The sequence below is a fragment of the Scyliorhinus torazame genome, chromosome 30 (genome assembly GCF_047496885.1).
Source record: "Scyliorhinus torazame isolate Kashiwa2021f chromosome 30, sScyTor2.1, whole genome shotgun sequence".
In the NCBI taxonomy this organism is placed as follows: Eukaryota; Metazoa; Chordata; class Chondrichthyes; order Carcharhiniformes; family Scyliorhinidae; genus Scyliorhinus; species Scyliorhinus torazame.
In genome coordinates, this window is record NC_092736.1 from 19082036 (window position 1) to 19104397 (window position 22362).

Below are 22362 nucleotides of genomic sequence, written 5' to 3' on the forward strand. Positions count from 1 at the left end.
ATATCTTATATTAAGGTATCAGTTTATTACTAGTCTGTTGATTGCAGTTCTATTCTTCTCACCCAGGCAAAGCTGCCATAGACCCAGGTAAACCATAAGCTTCTATCCTCTTTGAGGGGGAGAGCTCACTGGTGGTCATTTAACCTGAGGATCACCACACTTCAGGCGAGGGGCAAGATTGAGAAGGCAGGGCCTTCGAGAATAACCTCAGCCGGTACGGGAATTGAACCCACGTTTCCTGACCTCGCTCCGCATACCAGCTGTTCAGCCAACTGAGCTAAACCAGCCCCAGGTATGCTTGACTTGGTCATACACTTGCATCTGTGTCAGGCCTCGATTGGAGTATATAATCTAATCTGATACTCCTCGCAACAAATTGCCATACACGTACATTCATAACCTAAATGTGCAAGGACAAGTTAAACAGAGATGTGGTTAGACTCCCCGCTCTAGCACATCTAGGCTGACACTCCAGCGCAGTACCGAGGAAGGGCTGCACTGTCAGAAATTGCCTTTTCCAGGTGAGATGTTAAACTCCAAGCTGCTCTCTCAGGTGAGGGCGATCTCAACACTCGATGTGAAAGTCGGAGCATTCTCAATAATATCCGCTAATACCATCAATTTAATTGGATCTTTCTGAGTGGGATCCGGCTGGGAGAAGGAGCCTGGATTGTAGCAAAGGGAAGCACTCACCCATGCCAGAACCAATAGGTTGAAACCTGCCCTGTTTTACAACCTCCCTTCAACCGGAGGGCGGCGATCAGAACTTGGTAAGGAACATGCAGACATTTGAGAAGGTATTAGAGAGGATGCAGAAAATGGTTCCAGGGTTGAAGAGCTGCAGTTCTAAACTCAGATTTGGAGGCCGGGATTCTCCATGACCGCGCCGGGTCGGAGAATCGGCGGAGGGGGCACGAGAATCCCGCCACGCCACTCCGACGCCAGGCTGCTGATTCTCTGATCGGCACCAGTTGCGCCTGTGCGGTCGCCGCGGCGACGGTCTAGGGCCGCTGAAATAGGCCCCTGCAGCGATTCTCCGCGGGCGTAAGGCCGAACTCCCGCTGCCGTGGTTCAAACCTGGTACCACCCGGTGGGAGCCCCGACCCGTCGATGTGGACGTCCTGGTTGGGGGGGGGGGGGGGCAGGGGGATCTGACTCTGGGGACGGGGGGGGTGGGTCCTCCACGGGGTCCAGGCCCGCGATCTTGGGCTTACTTCCTTCCGCACGGGCCCGCTGTTCGGTCGCCGACTTGTTGCTCCGCGCTGGCGCAGAGACGGCAACCACGCACATGCGCCGGCACGGAGATGGCCGGAACGCGCATGACCGCGCCGGCCGTTGCGCGCATGGTGGGACCTCGCCGGCCATGCAGGGCCGGCTTCCGTCACCAGGGCAGCGCACAGCACTCCGGCGCCGTTCTAGCCCCCCGAAGAACAGGAGAATTACTGGGCCTGGAGGACCGTTGTCGCCGCCGTGGCTCGCGCCGGTTTTGGCGCCGGCGTCAACACTTGGCCGCGATATCGGAGAATCCCGACCGGACAGTTTAGGGCTGTTTTCCTTGGAGAGAAGCAGGTTGAGGGAGGAGATTTGATAGAGCTATTCAAAGGTCAGGATGGGGACAATGGAGAGGATGAAACTGTTCCCGTTTCTGAAAAGATCGAGAACGAGCCATCGGAGAGTTAAAGCAATCGGGAAATGAAGAAAAAGTGATATGAGGAAAAGGAATATCACCCAGTCAGTGGTTAGGTTTGAAATGCACTGGTTGGGAGTGTGCTGGGGGTATGCACTGGTTGGGGGTAGGTTCAATTGAAATAGTCAGGCAGGGTGAGGGAGGGAGGGAGCATGGTAGCACAGTGGTTAGCACTGTTGCTTCACAGCGCCAGGGTCCCAGGTTCGATTCCCGGCTGGGGTCACTGTCTGTGCAGAGAGAGTCTGCACGTTCTCCGTGTCTGCGTGGGTTTCTTCCGGGTGCTCCGGTTTCCTCCCGAAAGATGTGCTTGTTAGGTGAATTGGACATTCTGAATTCTCCCTCACAGTGAACCTGAACAGGCGCCGGAGTGTGGCGACTAGGGGATTTTCACAGTAACTTCATTGCAGTCTTAATTAAGCCTACTTGTGACACTAATAAAGATTATTATTGTTGTTTATATTATTAAGTAAATTGTTATCTTGAAAGGAAGAATGTGCAGGGTAAACAAGAACATAGGACAGAACTGCGCCATTCAGCACGTAGAGCCTACTCCATCATTCAATATGGTCATGGCTGATTGGACACTTCAATGCCTTTTACATCCACTATCCTCATAACCCTTTCCATTATTGTCAATCAGAAATCTATCAATCTCTGCTTTAAACATACTCAAAGACTGAACTTCCACTGCCCTCTGGGGTACAGAATTCCAAAGGTTAACAACCCTCTGAGTAAAGACATTTCTCCTCATCCATAGAATCCCCTAGAGTGCAGAAGGAGGCCATTCAGCCCATCGATTCTGCACCGACCCTCCGGAAGAGCATTCAACCTAGGCCCACTCCCCGGCCTATCCCTGTAACCTCCCCCACCCCCATTGATCATGGCCACCCCACTTAACTGTGGGAGAAAAGCGAAGCACCCGGAAGAAACCCACGCAGACACGGGGAGAACGTGCAAACTCCACACAGTCACCCAAGGCCAGAATCGAACCCGGTCCCCAGGTGCCGTGAGACAGCAATGCTAGGCTGGACGGGATTCTCCGCCCGATTGCGGCAGCGGGATTCTCTCGGTCCCGGAGCAGCCGGGCGGACTCACAACGAAGGGTCCGGGTGAGGTAGTCCTAAGTAGCAACCCACCCCTCCCTTTATTTTTTTTTTGGGGGGGGGGGGAGAAGCCAGGGAGGGGAACGGGAACTGGGCGAGGGTTACCCATTTGGCAGGCTGGTGTGCAGAGAGGACGGGCCGAATGGCCTTCTTCCTCTGCACTGTTAACCCTTTCTACTACTCAAAGAAGTCTCCAGCAAAGTCAGAGAGGCTCCAGTGAGTCCCTCTAGTGGCTGAGGGCGAATTCGTCTCAACGTTGGCTGCTCACCCTCGGCGAGGAGGGGATGGAGTAAGGGGGGGGGGAACAAAGCAGATTTTCTGATGGGACCCCTGGGTGCCACCGACAACCCGGATTGCAGCAAAACACTACTCATGGCTCCAATAAAACACTCAGGAACTCATCCCGCCATGTCCCGCAGTGCCCAACATTGCCCAGAGCTGGCATCTGATGGCTGTGGCGTTGGCATTTCATTACTGGGGGGAAAGAGGAGTTATTTTGGAAACTTTTGCATTCCCCATTGAGTGGCTATAGGAAATGCAGGGAGTGCAGTTATCAATCTAAACTGGTCTGTTGAACTGCCGAGAGAGGGAGTTTGCTATCTGTGTGCAGTATGTGTTTGTTTGCTGAATTTGATCGAGATTTCTGCAGTGTTGAAATGCAACATTGAGGCAGTTGTTTTAAAATTTGCATTGGGGCAATGGCCCTTCACACTGCACAGCTTTATAGAGGGGGGGGGGGGGGCATCCAATCACCCTTGGGATGTAGCAGCAAATAATTAAATGAGAGGGTGCACTGGTTTCCTATTTTGTTTTGCAAACGTGATTTGTCAGTGGAGCCAGAAAGAAGGATCATTTAGACCCGGAATGTTACCTCTTGTTTGTCTCCCCACAGCTGGGTATGTCCAGCATTCTATGTCAGAGAGAATCGTCTCTCTCTCTCTCGTCCCCTCCTCTCTCTTTTTGCTCTCCCCCTTTCGTTCTCTCCACCTCACTTTCTCCCCCTCTCCTTTCGCTCTCTTTCTTTCTCCCTTTCACAACTCTCTCTTGCCCCCCTCTTTCTCTCCCCCCTCCTCACCTCCACTTTCTCATTCCCTTTTCTTCTCTCCCCTTCCCTCCCCCACCTCTCTTCCTCCTCCACTCGCTTTCTCCCCTCCTCATCTCACCCTCCCTCCCCTTTCCCCAGCTCCTCTCGCTCCCTCCCCTCCTCCTCTCTCTCATCCCCTCCTATCTCCCTCTCATTCTCTCTTTCCCCTCCTATCTCTCTCCCCCCTCCTCTCTCTCTCTCTTTCTCCCCTCCCATCTCCTCTCTCTCTCTCCCTCCTCTCTCTCCCCCTCCTCTCTCTCCCCTGCTCTCTCCCTGCTCTCTCTCCCCTACTCGGTCTCTCCCTCTCCCCTGCTCTCTTTCTCCCACTCCTCTCTCCCCCTCCTCTCTCTCCCCTGCTCTCTCCCCCTCTCCACTGCTCTCTTTCCCACTCATCTCTCCCTCTTCCCTCTCCCCTCCTCTCTCTCCCCTACTCGGTCTCTCCCTCTCCCCTGCTCTCTCTCTCCCCCTCCTCTCTCTCTCCCACTCCTCTCTCCCTCTCCACTGCTCTCTCTCCCACTCCTCTCTCTCTCCCTCCTCTCTGTCCCCTGCTCTCTCTCCCTCCTCTTTCTCCCCTGCCCTCTCTCTCCCCCACTCTCTCTCTCTCCCGCTCTCTCTCCCTCTCCCTTCCTCTCTCTCTCCCCCACTCCTCTCTCTCTCTCTCCCACTCCTCTCTCCCTCCTCTGTCCAGTGTGTTCTGTCTGTCCAGTGTGTGTGCTCTGTGAGCGGATGGAAGGGGACAGACATCCTGCGGAGCGGCTGCTGTGGGGAAGGGCTCTGACGCAGCGAGATGGGGATGGGGGGAGGCTGATGATAATCGCAGCAAAACTCATCCGCAATGACCACTTACTCCCGACACACCACCCCCTCGGATTGGGACTCCCACTCTGTGTGTGAGTGTGTGGAGGGGGGGGCTGTTGGGTGGCGGTGGTGGGGGGAGGGAGGAAGCAATAAAAGAAGAGGTAAACATGCTTAAAATAATGATACATTGATGCTCTCAACATTAATGCTGGGAGTCTGAAACGTGTGTCTCTTTTGTGTTACATCTTGCTGGCAATACGCATGCTCGCGTCGATTTCAATGATGTTTCTTGTTAATTCCACCCCCCTCCCCTCTCCAGTGAGAGAATGTGGATGGATACACCGAGGAATCATTATTAGATGGTGGAGAGAGTGAAAGGGGGAGGTTTGGCTTCAGAAAACCGAGCTCATGGTTTGCTCTGCACCCTGTCTGTTAACTGGTATTAAAAGTGGACCCCCCTCCTCCCCACTCCCCTCAAACCTCTCCCTTCCCTCCCTCCTCTCCCCCCTTTCTGCAGCCAGCTATCGGAAGTTGGAAGGGATTTATTTTAAACCTTGCTCGGTGAGTGTGCCTTTGTATTTTGTTTTATGTAATTCCTTCTCTCCCCCCCCCCCCCCCCTTCTCCTCTGCCCCCAACCCCTCCTCCCAGGAGAGAGATGCCCCAGGAGAGGCGGAGGGGAGGGTTAATGGTCCCGCTCTTTACCGATGTGGCTCTTGTTCCTGCAGGGTTAACGCGAGCAGAGGGCGGATGGGTGAGCGGTTTGTGTGGGGGCATTCCACGGAGGCACAAAGTTGCCCAGACACATCCTGAGCCGGACGTGGGCTCCAAAAACAGGCGCCTTTCTTAATTCAGCAACGACCGTTGGAAAGCTGAGATACATTTCTCATCTCCATTTTAGACAGAAAGAGAGAGAGAGAGGAGGATAACACAGATTAATCTGTGCAAACCTGTGATTCAGAGAGACCGTACCCCCTCTCCACACACACACACACCAACCTCCAGCCATGTAGGAAAGAGAGAGAGGGAGAATAGCATAGTGATCTCTGCAAACCTGTGATTCAGAAAGCAGAATTGCCCCCTCTGCATACACACACACGGACACAGACACAGACATACAGCAACCTCCAGGCATGTAGGAGAGAGAGAGGAGAATAGCACAGTGTGATCTGTGTTAACCTGTGATTGAGAGAGACTTACCCCCTCTCCCCACCCACACACACACTAACCTCCAGCCATGTAGCAGAGAGAGAGGGAGGAGAATAAGAGAGAGTGATCTGTGCTAACCTGTGATTCAGAGAGACTTACCCCCTCTCCCCACCCACACACACACATACACACAGACACACACACCAACCTCCAGACATGTCGGAGCGAGAGAGGGAGGAGAATAATAGCACAGTGTGATCTGTGTTAACCTGTGATTGAGAGAGACTTACCCCTCTGCACACACACACACACAGACATTCAGATACTACCATGTAAAAGAGGAGGAAGAGAGAGAGGATAGAGGGAAGGAGAGGGAGGAGAGAGCGCGAGTGAGAGAGATCCCCGGCAAGGTTGCTCCTGGCGTTCTGGGGTGAAGATGGTGAGTCCTCCTCGGTGTCAGCCACGGCCAACTGCAGGGAGAGTCAGCGGCGAAGAGCATGGGCGGCGTGGCCCGCCGCATCGAAGCCCTCTGAATAATGTCAGCGAGGGAGAACTCTCCCAAGCAACGGAGTGAAACCTCAGCGCAGACCCCGGTGAAGGAGGTGATCCGCAACCGCATGAAAATGGTCATCGACCAGCTGGAATCTATCCTGCAGGAGCTGAAGGAAGTGGCGAAGGAGCTGAAGGAGGTACATCCAGATTTATTTCCTATTTATTTATTTGTTCCCCTCTCTGCAACTGGCCCAGACTGTCACCACTCCGAAATTAACATTCCCCATGCACCTAAAAATAAAAGGGTCTCCCTCCCCATGCTGTGCGGTTTTAACATTGCAAAGTAGGACAGTACAGTGGCTAGCACAGTTGCTTCACAGCTCCAGGGTCCCAAGGGTCCCAGGTTCGATTCCTGGCTTGGGTGACTGCGGAGTCTGCACCTTCTCCCCCGTGTCTGCGTGGGTTTCCTCCGGGTGCTCCGGTTTCCTCCCACAGTCCAAAGACGTGCAGGTTAGGTGGATTGGCCACGCTAAGTTGCCCCTTTAGTGTCCAAATAGGTTAGGTGGGTTACGGGGATAGGGTGGAGGCGTGGGGCTTAAGTAGGGTGCTCTTTCCAAGGGCTGCTGCAGACCCGATGGGCCGAATGACCTCCTTCTGCACTGTACGTTCTCTGATTCAAACATAGACCCACAGTATTGAAGTTTCCCATCAGAAGCACAGCATATTGATTTGAGTGTAGAGTGGGGGAGAAATTGGTAAGGAAGCAGAGAGGGGGAGAAGGGAGGGGGGATGACTGCTAAACTTTATCCATTTAACATGCTGTTACCCCCCCCCCCACTTCCTCCTTCAGAATGGGGGTGGGCAGAGGGTCTTCCAAGTTGCAGACCAACCCCAATCCCCTTTAGACTGCAAGCTGTGTATGTACAGATGTCTGCTGTGAATTAGTGCATACATCTTGCTGGAGTAGACTTTGGCCAAAACAGCAGAGTCAAGGATCAAACATCTTTCTTTCTTTTTTTTTTGGCCAATCTTATGATTGCTTCCACTCCGCTGACAAACACTGCCGTCCATTCTTGACCAGACAGCAAACCCCCTCCCCCCCCCCCCCCAAAGCAGAAATACACCTATCTCATGATAACCGGTTCGATCTCACTTGCTTCCCCCTTGTAATAGTGAATTGAACATCAACCCATCTCCTTCTGAACTGTTAGACGTTAAGGCTCCCCTCGTCCTGCTGCCTCTCCAAGGTTGGCTTTGTTTGTTGTTGAAGCTGGCTACTTTCTTTTAATTCATTGATTGCTTTGCGGATGGCTAACGGCCACACACATACACGTTGACTAAATAAATCCTGGGACTGGTAGCAGGCGGGATGGTTTCCCAAGATTTCTACTACTCAAGATTCTTGTCACCACTTCGAACCATGTTTGTGTGTACTGGTCATTTAAATGGCCCTTGTCTTTGAATGAATGGTGATTGATTTAAATCTGTGTTTCCGAGTTCCGACTGCTGTTACCTATTAGTTACAGATTCAGGCAAAAATGTATGCACAGTTACAAATGTTTAATGCTTAACCTATGGTATGACTGCTCCCTCAATCTACTTGAGTTTCCAGGTACGTTTTTCTCAATTAGTACTTCTAGGGTTTGGCTTCGTGAATATTTTCAAAGCCCCTTGTCTTCCCATTGTAGGTAGTGAAGCAGATTGACAGACTGACATCTGATTTTGATTTCGAGATGGAGCCCGATGACTGGACAATTGCCACAATTAGTAGCACCTCCAGCAGCGACACTGCGAGAAATCACGACAAGTATGGCCTCTTGTCTGACTACGGGCAGCTGGGATTCCTGACTCCGGACATCCTCTCGGATAGCTGGGAGTTCTGCTCCTTCCTGGAGCTGCCGGTGGAGTCGAGCAAGGTGGAGGTGGGAGGGGATGACAAGGAGGCTCGCCCCACCCCATCGGAGCCAGACTACAGGATGATGAACGGAGGGCTAATCCCAAATGGACCCAAAGGCTGTGCCCCCGACTCGTCCAGCGAGGAGACAATTAGCAGCGCCCCCAGCCACAAGACGCTGCCGAGGACCTCGGGCACCAGGGAGAGAGTGCGTTTTAGCGACAAAGTCCTCTATCATGCGCTGTGCTGCGACGACGATGACGACGATGATGATGGTGGCGGCGAGCTAGAGGAGCAAGCGAGCGCTGCCACCACCACAAATGACGGTCACGAGAGGGCTAGTGGTGCAACACCCAAAGCATCATCCTCATCATCCGTCTCCAGACCACGTCACCAGCAGCCGGCAGTGATAGCCAAAGGCAACCCCTCCACCAGGAAAAAGATCATGCGGAATAACAGCACACAGACAGTGTCCCACAAAAGCACTCAGACAGTCCTGTCTTATGGCTCCTCTAAGACACAACAGAACTCAAAGAAAGAGGAGGCAAAGTAGCCCCCCCCCCCCCCTCCCCAAATTCCCCAACTTCCTCCCGCCCCAGATGGGAAGCTGCTTGACTACCTATTGGCATCATGACGCTCAGGGATTTTCAATAAAATATATTTCAAGAAATGTTTTACAGAAAAAGGTAGATTCCAAAATTTTGCACCCATTGACTGCATAAAGAAAAGCACTTTAAGGATCTACTTTTTTTTTAGCTTTATTTTACCTGGTACCTTCAAGATTGTAGGAGGCTTTTTATTTTTGTCTTAAGTCGCAGTATCTAATCTTGCCTGAGTACTGTGCCTGTAAATAGAGCGTGCTTCCGGACAAGCCTTTCTGTCTCTGTGCCCTGCTTCATGTGGCATTGCCCTGCAGTTGATAATGACTTCCATTACGTTTTTTCTTTTAAATTTCCAAAACAATTAAATCTGTCCCAGTTCAATTGGTTCTTTTTTTTTTAATCGGAAAAAGGATTTCCAGCTGCAGTCTTCTGTTCCAAATGCTTTCAATCCAGAGTATCTTGGCACTTTGATCAAGCATTAACCCACTTCAGATGATGTAGCATCCATGTGAATAGCATTAGGTAAAGCTACAATGAAGAGAGAGGAATTTTAAAAAAAACTGATGCACCATCCTTTAAATGAATATTTGAATGGGCTGAAAATTTTTTAACCTTCGGAATTTTATTTACAATGATGCATAAAATGCTTCCATAATATTCAGCGGGAGATTTAACCCATTGAGTGCTACCTAACTCTAGATTGAAGTACATTTGGAAATTGCCCTTACCGGTACAAAAGCAACAGTCTGTAATGTTATCCTTTTGACATATCAGATAAAGGACAGAGCAGTGGTTTGAATCAAGTCAGAAGTATTTTGGTTTCTTTTTTTGAAAGACACTGTGAAGCAGTCTGCTTGGAAAAAAAAGTTTACATGTTTGATTTGTAGGTCATATTGTATTGTTTAATGCAAACCATTGACTCATTTGATGCAATAAATTAGTGTCTACTTTATCTAATATATCACGAGTTTCAAGGTTAATTTAAAGAAAAAAAACATACATTGGGGCTGATATGTAACATGTAACTCAGCTAACAGTGCAATAATTGCCATACAGCAAATGAAGATCAATATTAAGGCAAGAACAATACAGCACAGGAACAAGCCCTTCAGCCCTCCAAGCCTGTACGGTCATGATACCAACCTTGGCCAAAACCCTCAGCACTTCCGTATCCCTCTATACCCATCCTATCCATGTATTTGTCAAGATGCCTTTTGAATGCTGTTCATGTATCTGCTTCCACAACCTCCCCTGGCAACGCGTTCCAGGCACTCACCACCCTCTGTGTAAAAAACCCGCCTCGCACATCTCCTCTAAACTTTGCCCCACGGACCTTAAACCTATGCCCCCTGGCGACTGACCCCTCCACCCTGGGAAAGAGTACCTGCCCATCCATTCTATCCATGCCCCTCATAATCTTGTAGACCTCTATCAGGTCACCCCCTCAACCTCCATTGTTCTAATGAAAACAGTCCGAGTCTATTCAGCCTCTCCGCATAGCTAACACCCTCCAGACCAGGCAACACCCTGGTAAAACCTCCTCTGCACCCTCTCCAAAGCCTCCACATCCTTCTGGTAGAATGGCGACCAGAATTGTGCGCAATATTCCAAGTGCGGTCTTACCAAGGTTCTATACAACTGTAGCATGACTTGCCAGTTTTTACACTCGATGCCCCGCCCAATGAAGACAAGCATTCTATATGCTTTCTTGACTGCCTTGTCCACTTGTGTTGCCACCTTCAAAGACCTGTGTACCTGCACGCCCAGATCTCTCTGACTGTCTATATTCCTAAGAGTTTTGCCATTTATGGTATATTTCCCCTCTATGTTAGACCTACCAAAATGAATATCTTACATTTGTAAGAAGAATAAGCTGGCTGAAAATAATAGTCTCCCAACATTTGAAATAGGGATGCCAGTAACATGCATTTACACTAAAGAACTTTCCATTGGGCTCTTGGAATAAGTCGGCAATATACTGTTGTATATAGACAGAATCATGTACTTTGTAACCTATATCACCCTGGTGCTGAGAGGGGAACTGTGTTTCAATTGTGACCTGTGCCTTTACGGTCATAATATCTGCTCAATACAATTGTTTATATATACATATATCTTTTTTTGCAGTCAGGAAGAAATCTTTTTGTTCTAAAAGTGTGGTAGAAAGAATTGTGGCATGTGGCAGGTATAGTTTAAGGGTACAATACCAATGTTTTATATTTTTCAAAGATGTTTTGTTAATTTTTATATTTAGAGGACCATAATTACATGTGCGAGTCAATCAAAATTCCTAGCCATGGTGGAATGCATAAGGTTGTGTTTTCCAAAATGACCTTAAAGATTGGTGAAGAGCATTGAGCCGATGATGAGTGGAATAGCATCTTCCGCATGCGAACGAACAGAACCAGTGTTTATGCGCCATGGGTTTTACACACTCCCATTTGGACTTTGTGGGTGTTGTCCTATGTTTCACTCTCTTGACGCTTTTTCTTAAGGGAACTGGCCTACTGCGTGTTTCGTTATGGAGGAGGTTTACAACACTCCCCGAATGTAAATGAGCCCCTCTGCCTTTTTGTTCGCACCCAGCCCCCCCCAAAAAAGCCAATGAAAACTAAAATTCTGCTGTTAGATGTGATGCCGTGTTCGGACAGCACTTGCTGAATAACCCTGAATGCGCTAATGGTACACCAACAACCGATTTAAGATAAATCAGATAAATTGGCTCACTTACGCTTGCTGGAAGTGCATACATTAAATGCAGGGACCCGTTATGTGCAAACAAAAGGAATATGTACCTTTTTTGTGAATGACCCGGGAAACTTGCTTTCTCCATGGGAACACCTCAGCCGATCTAAGCCGACTTGCCAGCCAATTAGCAACCTTTTGTCCGGTAGCATAAATTGTGATCGTTTGAAATTTGGCATTCTTGCATTTGCCCCCATGAGTCCAAGGCAGAAAGCTTCAATAACATGTCTCTCCTTTTCAGCAATAACAACACACAGAGGAATGCTGATGCCAGTTATGAACCACTCGGAAGTTAATTATGGAAAATGATGGCTGACTGTAAATTAATCAGAACAGCAGTGAAGGGATTTGCTCCTTATTAAAATCTGCTGGTGTCTACAATTAGATCAGAATCTCAAGTTCACTAATGGGGTTTTTCATCATTATGTATAAAGTTAGCGAATTTTCATCCTGAGTAAGGTTCTCCCTGGTGTCAATGGGTGCAGGCCAGCGTTAGAACCTGATATGAAATTTGTTTGATGGTGTGGCCTGATTAAGTTGAGCCAAATAGGGTAGCACGGTGGCACAGTGGGTAGCACTGCTGCCTCACGGCGCCAAGGTCCCAGGTTCGATCCCGGCTCTGGGTCACTGTCCGTGTGGAGTTTGCACATTCTCCCCGTGTTTGCGTGGGTTTCCCCCCCACAACCCAAAGATGGGCCTGGAAGGTGGATTTGTCACGCTAAATTGCCCCTTAATTGGAAAAAATGAATCGGGTGCTCTAAAAAAATTTTTTTAAAGTTGAACCAAATATCATAGATCAAAGAGCGCTGCTAGTGTTCTGAATGAAGGTTGTTGAGACGCGCGAGTATTTCAAATGTCGGATGTGCTATCATGTCAGGATCTGCAACAACAAAAAAACGCCAAGTCATTCTTAAAGATGAAATGTATCCATTTTGACTTGTCATTCCGATCTGCATTTGCATGACATCTGTACACTTACTGCTTGCTACCTGCCAGTGCTAGCTTGCTCCGTGTTTTATGATTTCAGAACTGCTGATGGGGGCAGGGGGGGGGGGGGGCAGGAAATATTTGGTGGAGAATTTACAGGAATCAATTCTACTCTGCGGTAATATGACCTGGCGAGAAGCACAGTGGCAGCTGGCCCAGTTTATGTCATTTTGACGTTACTGAAATGGGGTTTCTATATAAAATTTCTGCTCCGGGCTTGCTATGCCCAGCTGTCATGAAGCATAAAGCGGCGGCAGAAGAAGACTGAGAGACACCAGCAAGTACGTAGACATTAAAGGATTATGTGGTGGTTGCAACTGATATATTTCCCGTTTAACAGATGATGTGATGTTTTGCACAGTTGGACGCACCTTACGCACTCTGTTAGTCTAACCATAGGGTGATTGACTCCGGAACCATGATCAATCTGCCTGCTAATAGCTTATAGTTTTGTAACTGTATCGCAGGATCCATTTTACAATAAGGAAACCTGAACTAATTAAGTCACGAGGCTGTTACCTTATTCATGATATCAGTAAGATGGTAGAATGGCGATTTGGTATGAAGAAGGGGTGAGGGGGAGGTGCTTTAGCAGAACCGACAGAATCCGAGCATAGTACATCTTGGATTGTGGCCATTCTGACGATCAAGCCTGCTCCTGCTATTTAAAACAGCAAACCAGCTCGTCCCACTCCCTCAGTCTTTCCCCACGTTCCTGCATTTGATTCTCAATCACACATTTACGCGGTGGCGTAGAGGTATTGTCACTGGTCTAATAATCCAGAGACCCAGGGCAATGCTCAGGGGACCCAGGTTCAATTCCCACCAGGGCAGATAGTGAAATTTGAATTCAAACAATTTGGAAGTAGAAGTCCAATGACCAACCATGAAGCCATTGTCGATTGTCGTCAAAACCCATCTGGTCCACTATGTCCTTCAGGGAAGGAAATCTGCCCTCTTCCTCCGGGCCCGGTCTGGCCTACATGTGACTCCATATCCAGTGCAATGTGGTTGACTCTGAAATGCCCTCAGCGATGGGCAGTAAATGCTGGCCCAGCCAGCAACGCCCATATCCCATGAACAAATTTTTAAAAATCGCTTTTGTACCCTTTCCAAAGCCTCTCTCCTAAAAAGTGATGCCCAGAATTGTGTCCAAGAGTTAAATTAGTGTTTTGTCTAAGTTTAGCATAACTGGCTTTCTATCCTTCTATTTCCACAGTCCAGAATCTTTCGCGCTTTTTTAATTGCTTTGTTTACCCGCCGCCATCAAAGGTTTGGACCCAAACTCCCCCAGGTCTCCCTGTTCTTGAGACTCCTTAAACATTGTGTCATTTAGCAAGTCCGTTCCTCACTCTTCTGGGGAAAAAAAAGTATCAACTCAAACCTTTCTGAGGTTTGATCTTCCACGTGTCGGCCTATTCGGTCAGCCTATCCTTAAAGCCATCTTCCTCACTGTTATCATCGTCAAATTGTATGATCGTGCCCTCTTCCCCTCAAGTCCAGGGGCTGGTTTAGCACAATGGGCTAAATGGCAGAACAATGCCAGCAGTGCGGGTTCAATTCCCGTACCAGCCTCCCCGAACGGGTGCCAGAATGTGGCGACGAGGGGCTTTTCACAGTAACTTCATTGAAGCCTACTTGTGACAATAAGTGATTATTATTATTATGACCGTACATCAAAAAACGGTAGCACAGTGGTTAGCACGATTGTTTCACAGCTCCAGGGTCCCAGGTTCGATTCCTGGCTAAGGGTCACTGTCTGTGCGGAGTCTGCATGTTCTCCCCGTGTCTGCGTGGGTTTCCTCCGGGTGCTCCGGTTTCCTCCCACAGTCCAAAGATGTGCGGGTTAGGTGGATTGGCCATGATAAATTGCCCTTAGTATCCAAAAAGGTTAGATGGGGTTACTGCGCTGTAAAGTCTATGATTCTATGATCAGTGGTTCCAAGACGGAACTCCTTAACTAACGATGATTCATGATAGCTTCCACCAGTGCATCAATGCTTTTTAATGACTAATAATTCGAATGATTCATTTTCATAACTGATGTGAAATCAGCGCCTGGATCTAAAAGGTTTTGCATCATTGTTTCTGCATTGGAGAACAACCTGTCTGCCTGGTTCGGTCAGAGGTATGTAGCTTTTAAAATAATACTTCCAGTCCTTTGTGCACATTTTTTTGCCATGCCATGTCTCAGGAATGGAGTTTGTGTCTTTCTTGGTTAAGGCTCCGTAAGTGATCTTCTTCAATCACTGTGTTTACAATGCAGCATGGGATAATGGTTGTGAAAGATGGATTGCAAGGGGAGGGAGTTACAGTGAAAATCTATTAATCCAGAGGACCGATTATCAGTCCTTATGCGACGTCCACTGACCCAAAGCTTTCTTGAAACATAATGATGCATGAATGATACACACTGTATTTAATGTGCAGGTCGTTCTGCGGCATGGTAGCACAGTGGTTAGCACTGTTGCTTCACAGCGCCAGGGACCCGGGTTCGATTCCCGGCTTGGGCCACTGTCTGTGCGGAGAATGCACGTTCTCCCCGTGTCTGCGTGGGTTTCCTCCGGGTACTCCAGTTTCATCCCACAAGTCCCGAAAGACGTGCTTGTTAGGTGAATAGACATTCTGAATTCTCCCTCCGTGCACCCGAACAGGCGCCGGAATGTGGCGACTAGGGGCTTTTCACAGTAACTTCATTGCAGTGTGAATGTAAGCTTACTTGTGACAATAAATATATTGTAAAGATATTACATTATAAGATCAGGGGTTTGAAAGACACATTGTGAGCTGTAACTCTCTAGCACCTCCTGCTCGATTATGTCACTCTGCAGTATATGTCTTGAAACTGACATCTTGCCCATTATTTTTAGGAAGTTGCCGGATTGATGCATTAATTGGCCATTAAACTTTCTGCAGAAAGTTGGGTCCTCATACTGAACTGTTTAAGTACCCTTTTAACAATGTGATAATTGTCGCTGCATCGCAAATCAATCTCGGATACCCAATTTGAACCTCATTCTTGCATGCAATAAATTAGTCTTTGCGATTTTAAACATGCAACATTTTTAATTGATTCGTTACTTTCCCTTTCTGTTTTTTGTTTCTTCCCCTAATCCAATTTTTTTTGTCCTCTCTTTATTTCTCCAGCCTCACTTGAGTTGACTGTGATTTGGCCTCCGTCTTCTGCGTCCCTCCTCCTTTCTCAGTCCTTCAATCTCATTGGTCGTACAGAGGTAGAATGTTGGTCCTGTCATTCATCGAGGTGGCAGGTGCCCTGATGTCCTTCTGTACCATTTCCAGCACAGTCTCCCTGCAAGTTACGGAGCAAAATGTTTTCAGGCTGAAAGGTGAGGGAAGAAGTTTTAACTAAAGGTATATTCCACAAGATGCCTCATCCTAGCAAGATTTGGGTGAGTATAATTTATTCTGTCTCTTATTTTGCTCAAGTGTGGAAGCCATTCCAGCACAAATGGTTGTCATAGAATCATAGAATTTACAGTGCCGAAGGAGGCCATTCGTCCCATCGGGTCTGCACCAGCCCCTGGAAAGAGCACCCCACCCAAGCCCACGGTTCCACCCTGTCCCCGCAACCCGACCCAACCTTTTTTGACACTAAGGGTCAATTTAACATGGCCAATCCATCTAACCTGCACATTTTTGGACAGTGGGAGGAAACCGGAACACCCGGAGGAAACCCATGCAGACACGGGGAGAAAGTGCAAACTCCACACGGACAGTGACCCAGAGCCAGGATCGAACCTGGAACCTTGGCGCCGTGAGGTAGCAGGGCTAACCCACTGCTCCACCGTGCTGCGCTGGCTCTTGTTTGAGACACTTGGAAAGCAACATCACACTTGATTGTGTGCTGTTGAATATATCTGGTATATTAACCATTAACAAAGGGGCATGGCTGAAACCCAGTTCATGACGCCGCCGCCAGTGGACATGATCATGTGCGCAGGGGGTACGTGATAAATGTGACACAAAAGGAGGTTGTCCATCATGGTGCCTTAATCCCTCACACAGGCTTAGCTCCAAAGCAAGGTCGTTAAGATTTGGGGATCAAAATTACAAGCGCACACGTGACATATTTGTCTGAAATCTGTCCCTGTTACTTTAGTCAAGGAGCTAAACTATTGGTGTCGTAACACCCTCACTGAAGTAACACTGAGGAAAATTCAGATATTTTAGACTCAATGCTTACCTTTATTGGATGGGGCATTGAGTATAAAAACTGACAAGGCATGCTGAGTTGTATAGAACTTTGGTAAGACCGCACTTGGAATATTGTGCACAATTCTGGTCGCCACGCTACCAGAAGGACGTGCAGGCTTTGGAGAAGGTGCAGAGGAGGTTTACCAGGATGTTGCCTGGTCTGGAGGGTGTTAGCTATGCGGAGAGACTGAATAGACTAGGACTGTTTTCATTAGAGCGACGGAGGTTGAGGGGGTGACCTGATAGAGGTCTACAAGATTATGAGGGGCATGGATAGAGTGGATGGGCAGGCACTCTTTCCCAGGGTGGAGGGGTCAGTCACCAGGGGGCATAGGTTTAAGGTCCGTGGGGCAAAGGTTAGAGGAGATATGCGAGGCAGGTTTTTTTACACAGAGGATGGTGAGTGCCTGGAACACGTTGCCAGGGAGATTGTGGAAGCAGATACATGAACAGCATTCAAAAGGCATCTTGACCAATACATGGATAGGATGGGTATAGAGGGATAAGGAAGTGCTGAGGGTTTTGGCCAAGGTGAGTATCATGACCGGTACAGGCTTGGAGGGCAGATGGGCCTGTTCCTGTGCTGTATTGTTCTTTGTTCAAGTCCCCAGAGCATTACTCGGGGTCTCTTGTCACGCGTCCTGCAACAATACAGCACCGCCACCAGGGGGAACTCCCCAACTCTTCTTTGCAAAATGGCATGGGAACATTTTTATGTTCACCTGAGAGGGTGGAAGGCGTGTGAGCATAACGCCTCATCGAAGCGACAGAAACTCTGACAGTGCAGGACTCCCTCACTTACTGCACAGGAGAGTGTTAGGCTAGAGCAGGATGCGACTCCACAACCTAATAAATCAGATGCTATGGTTCAGATGAGGAATTAACTGCTTTATTTGATTTACACAGCTGCAGATGGTTTGATTATTCTGCCACGAGATATCACAATAGTCCCTTGCAAGATGTAAATTTTTTTCATCAATTGTTAATAATGCCAGGATAATGGGAGATATTGTTAAGACAACTGTAAACCTTACATTATTTCTCAAAGCCACTAATTTGAAATTAGGAATCTTCCTTTTAGGACAGAGATGTGGAGAATTTGTTTGCTCTCAGACGGATGTGCGACTTTGGAACTCGCTGCCTCAGGCGGCAGGGTCAATAAATATTTTTAAGGAGGGGGGTTCTTGCGAAGGAAGGGAATCAAAAATTATCGGGGTTAGGTGGGAACGTGGAATTCGAACACACAAACAAATCCGCCATGCTCTTATTGAATGGCAGAGCAGGCTCAAGGGGCTAATTAATAATGACAATATTATTGTCACAAGTAGGCTTACATTAACACTGCAATGAAGTTACTGTGAAAATCCCCGAGTCGCCACACTCCGGCGCCTGTTCGGGTACACTGAGGGAGAATTCAGAATGTCCAATTCACCTAACAGCACATCTTTCGGGACTTGTGGGAGGAAACCGGAGCACCCGGAGGAAACCCACGCAGACACGGGGAGAACGTGCAGACTCCGCACAGACAGTGACCCAAGCCGGGAATCAAACCTGTGACCCTGGTGCTGTGAAGCAACAGTGCTAACCACTGTGCTATCGCCCTCATTCTGCTCCTGTTTCATACGCAGGTACTTGTTAACTTCTGATTTTATTACTCACTACACAAGGCTGCACATTAAAAGAATTTTAATCAGCTCTGCTCCTCGAAAGGGATCGCTGACCTGTCATAATGTGAACTATTTACCTTTCGTCATTTAGGTTGAGGGATTACTAAATGAACTGTTATCAGTCTGGGAATTAAAATAAGACTTTGATGGAATTTTCTGTGGTCGAATGATAACAAGAAATTATTTGGCAATCAAATATATTATTACTCAAGTTGAATATTGGCAGACTGGCTATTAGAAACTGATAGAGGCGTGAAAATGTTTTAATGGAGTTTTACACTTCCAGAAGTTCTTGTTAACTGGCCTGTTACTCATTTAGACAGCCAGGACCACAGGTTAGAAATTCATACCACTAAAGGAGCATTATTACATCAGCCTCCTGTTAGACAACTTTCCTGATGTTGGGTCATATAGAAGTTAGCAAAACTGCAAGTCTGGCTGATGTGCGTGAGGGATGGTAAATATGCCAGAACCCAAATACTGCTACTGCCAAGGTAAGCCTGTGACTGCAGTATTATTCCCGACATACTTGGAATTATAATAATAATCTTTATTAGTGTCACAAGTAGGCTTACATTAACACTGTAATGAAGTTACTCTGAAAAGCCCCTAGTCGCCACACTCCGGCGCATGTTCAGGTACACTGAGGGAGAATTCAGAATGTCCAATTCACGTAACTAGCACGCCTTTTAAGTCTTGTGGGAGGAAACCGGAGCACCCGGAGGAAACCCACGCAGACACGGGGAGAACGTGCCGACTCCACACAGACAGTGACCCAAGCCGGGAATCGAACTCGGGTCCTGGTGCTGTGAAGCCACAGTGCTAGCCACTGCGCTACCGTGCCGCCCTATTGCGACAAACCACTCCTTTTCTCATAGTGTCGCTACTTCAGGGTTCTTTCCTGTGCACCCCAGCATCGTTCATGTCAGTCACCCTGCCAGAGTACAATACATTTTCTTCTCCTCAAAATTAGGATCGGAGATTCTGAAACTACCGGTGCTAGATTAGCACGTCGACTCTTAACACCTTGGTCTGACATTTCCCCCACTCTCTCAACCGAGACCTTAAACTATTCATTTTGAACAACTTAAAATCTCCACTAAACAGCGAGGGACTTTCAGGTGAACACAGTAAGCTTTGTAAGTTAGTCCAACACGCTGTACTTGTAGGGCCTGACTTTAACTCTGCTCTCAGTGGTTGGGTTTTGAGTTGGTTCAAATATCCTCAGTCAGCTATTGGTTGTACTCTTGGCTGTGATAGAGCCTGTTCCAAGTTCAAGCCCCTCCTCTAAGGATTGAGCACCAAAATCAAGGTTGACGTGGATTACTGAGGGAGTGCTGCGTTATCGGAGGTGCTGTCTTTGTGATGAGTCGTTTAGCCCAGATCCTTTCTGCCTGCTGACCCCATGCGACTATTTCGAAGAGGGGCAGAGGGTTTATCCCCAGTGTCCCGGACAACAATTGACCCTCAGTCAACATCCCAAAAAACAGACAAAATGGTTATTATCAAATTGCTGTTTGTGAGATCTTGCTGCGTGCAGATTGGCTGCTGAGTTCCCTCCATTACAACAGGGACTACACGTTCAAAAGCGTTGCATTGGCATTAAAGGGCTTTGACACTTCCAGTGGTCATGAAAAGCGCTGTATAAATGCAAAGTCTTTCTTTTTGTCTTTCTCCCAACAGGAGAGTGGGGAGGGGATGGTGGTGGGGGGCTGTGTGGCAAGTGGCCTGATAATGGGCGAAAAACCTGGCAAGGCTACGGCTGCGGACTGGCCTACTGGTCCTGCCTGGATTAACTGCAAGGCCAGTGGGTGGCGCTAAGTGTTCAGTGGCAGCCAGGAGTGTGTAGGGACGGTCTGAGCAACCAGTCAAGGAAGATCATGAGATTGTGGATCAGCAGGTTCTCGGAACGAGGCCCAGTGACCACTTGAGGAGCTCCTGCTCCTGGCCCACTAGGCAGTTCTAAAAACAGCAGGTTCTTGATGATTACTTTGGACAGTCAGCATCTTTTACCTGTCATGGCCAGTGCGGAACACTGGGTGGCATATTGCAACCAGTGGCCAATTAAAAGCCTCCTGTCGTGGCTACCATCCAATTAGAGATGCTCGCTGACGCCCAAGAGTTGTTGATTGATAGGGCAGGCATCTTGGGCTGTCACCGTAGCAGCGCTGTCATTAGCAGTGGCCATTACTGAGGTTATGACACCATGGAGAGGATACCTCAACAGCAAGAGCACCCTCAAAGATGGGTGAAGTAGATTGAGTGGACACCATGGCCAGGCAGGCATTGGTGATTGGGAGCTCTGATGAGGTATTGATCATGGAGCAGGGGGCTCCAACATGCCCATGTAGGAGGGCTGTCTTGAACATGCATTTACCCAGCAGTCTTTCCTCACGGGATACTCTCCTGATGCAGACAAAATGTTTCTGGAGCCAGGAAATGGCTCTTAATTGGCTGTTTTAAGTTGCTAAATGTACTGACTAGCGGGGTGGGGGTGGGGTGACCTGCTAACATTTCCACTGCTGGCAATGCGCCATTGTGGCGGCAAGATACAAGGCTCCCATCCCAAAGCCATCCTCCACCATTTCAGTCCATCGCCAAAGGGCATGGAAAATCTAGCCCACAGTCAGCATTGTAATGCATGGAAAGAGCAAAACTGCAGGGAAAAAACTTGCATATGCTTTAGCGTCCTTATACACAATACAACCTGTTATGATCTCCGTAGAAACAAATAACTTATAAAATAAATCCAGCTTCCAAAGTCATTTTTAAGACTTTTACTGTAACAGACAGACTAAAAGCACAATGACTAAACACTATTGTTCTAAGCAACTTATACTTTGCACTGCAGAACAGACATTTTTCCCTTTGATTTTTAACATAATTATAAAACTTGCTTCACTGCCTACCATACGAGAGATTCTTAAGGATGCTGATTGGCTGGCAGATCAACTTTGATTGGTTACCATGGGGAATGCACCAGGGAACTATTGTCCCCCACACCTTTGTTTAATTCAGAAATAATGCAAGGCCTGGACATGTAACTCTGTGAGAAAAGGGAACTTGCCAACAAATTGGCACCCTTTTCTTATGAAGCATTAATTGTTATTCCCTTTGAAATTTGGTATTCTTGTGTCGGTCCTGATGAGTGCAGGATGAAAAGGTTTGACAGCATGTCTCTTGGAACCTGTCAATGATGGAAGTTTGAGAATCACTGATTTAAGCAAAGCTTTGGAACTGCAGGTTTGAAGACAATCTGTTGCTGCTTTATCTCAAAACAGAGCAGAACTCTGGCTGCCACCTTGATAATGAGGGCAGAACATGAACATAATTGAGGAATGCTTGATAAGACAGCAGAACCAATCCCACAACCTAATGCTTCAACAATCGAGGTGGAGATGTTCTTCCCGATAGCAATACCTGTGACGCTGGTCACGACAGTTGCTGTTATCACGTTAGCCTCCTGTGCACTCTCTCCACAACCACTGATTCTTACTTGCGCATATCTAACTTACAGGGCAGTCTTCTCAATACCGGGACGATCAAACATCAGTTTGGCCGGCACGGTCGCACAGTGCTTAGCACTGGTGCCTCACAGCGACAGAGGCCTGGGTTCAATTCCGGCCTCAGGTGACTATGTGGAGTTTGCACATTCTCCCCGGGAGAACGTGTGAGTTTCATTTGGGTTCTCCGGTTCCCTCCCACAGTGTAACGATGTGGGGTTGCGGGGTTAGGGCAGGGGAGTGGGCCTAGGTAGAGGGCGCTTCCAGTGGGTCGGCGCAGACCCGATGGGCCGAATGGCCTCCTTCTGCACTGTAGGAATCCTATAGTCCTGTGGTTCTATGGGTAACCATTCTGGCAGTGATCTCCATCCAATCACAAAGAGTTCCCTATTGGATCTGCACTGCCTCGGACTCTCTGGGAAGATAGGAGGAAAAAAG

At 48.2% G+C, this 22362-nt stretch overlaps 1 protein-coding gene and 1 long non-coding RNA gene across 2 annotated transcripts in view; both read left to right on the forward strand.

Annotated features, from left to right (window-relative positions):
* The first annotated feature begins 4821 nt into the window (after window positions 1-4821).
* Window positions 4822-9766, forward strand: insyn1 (inhibitory synaptic factor 1). Its single transcript, XM_072492903.1, has 3 exons — window positions 4822-5233; window positions 5399-6508; window positions 8000-9766. Exons 2-3 carry the CDS (start codon window positions 6356-6358, stop codon window positions 8756-8758), a joined length of 912 nt encoding a protein of 303 aa, XP_072349004.1. The 5' UTR covers window positions 4822-5233; window positions 5399-6355; the 3' UTR covers window positions 8759-9766.
* Window positions 9767-11597: 1831 nt separating this feature from the next.
* Window positions 11598-22362, forward strand: part of LOC140404409 (uncharacterized) — a 43510-nt gene continuing 32745 nt past the window's right edge. The window contains exons 1-3 of the long non-coding RNA XR_011938502.1: window positions 11598-12475; window positions 14595-14667; window positions 15687-15886. This is a non-coding gene — a long non-coding RNA (uncharacterized lncRNA). The remainder of the gene's footprint in view (window positions 12476-14594; window positions 14668-15686; window positions 15887-22362) is intronic.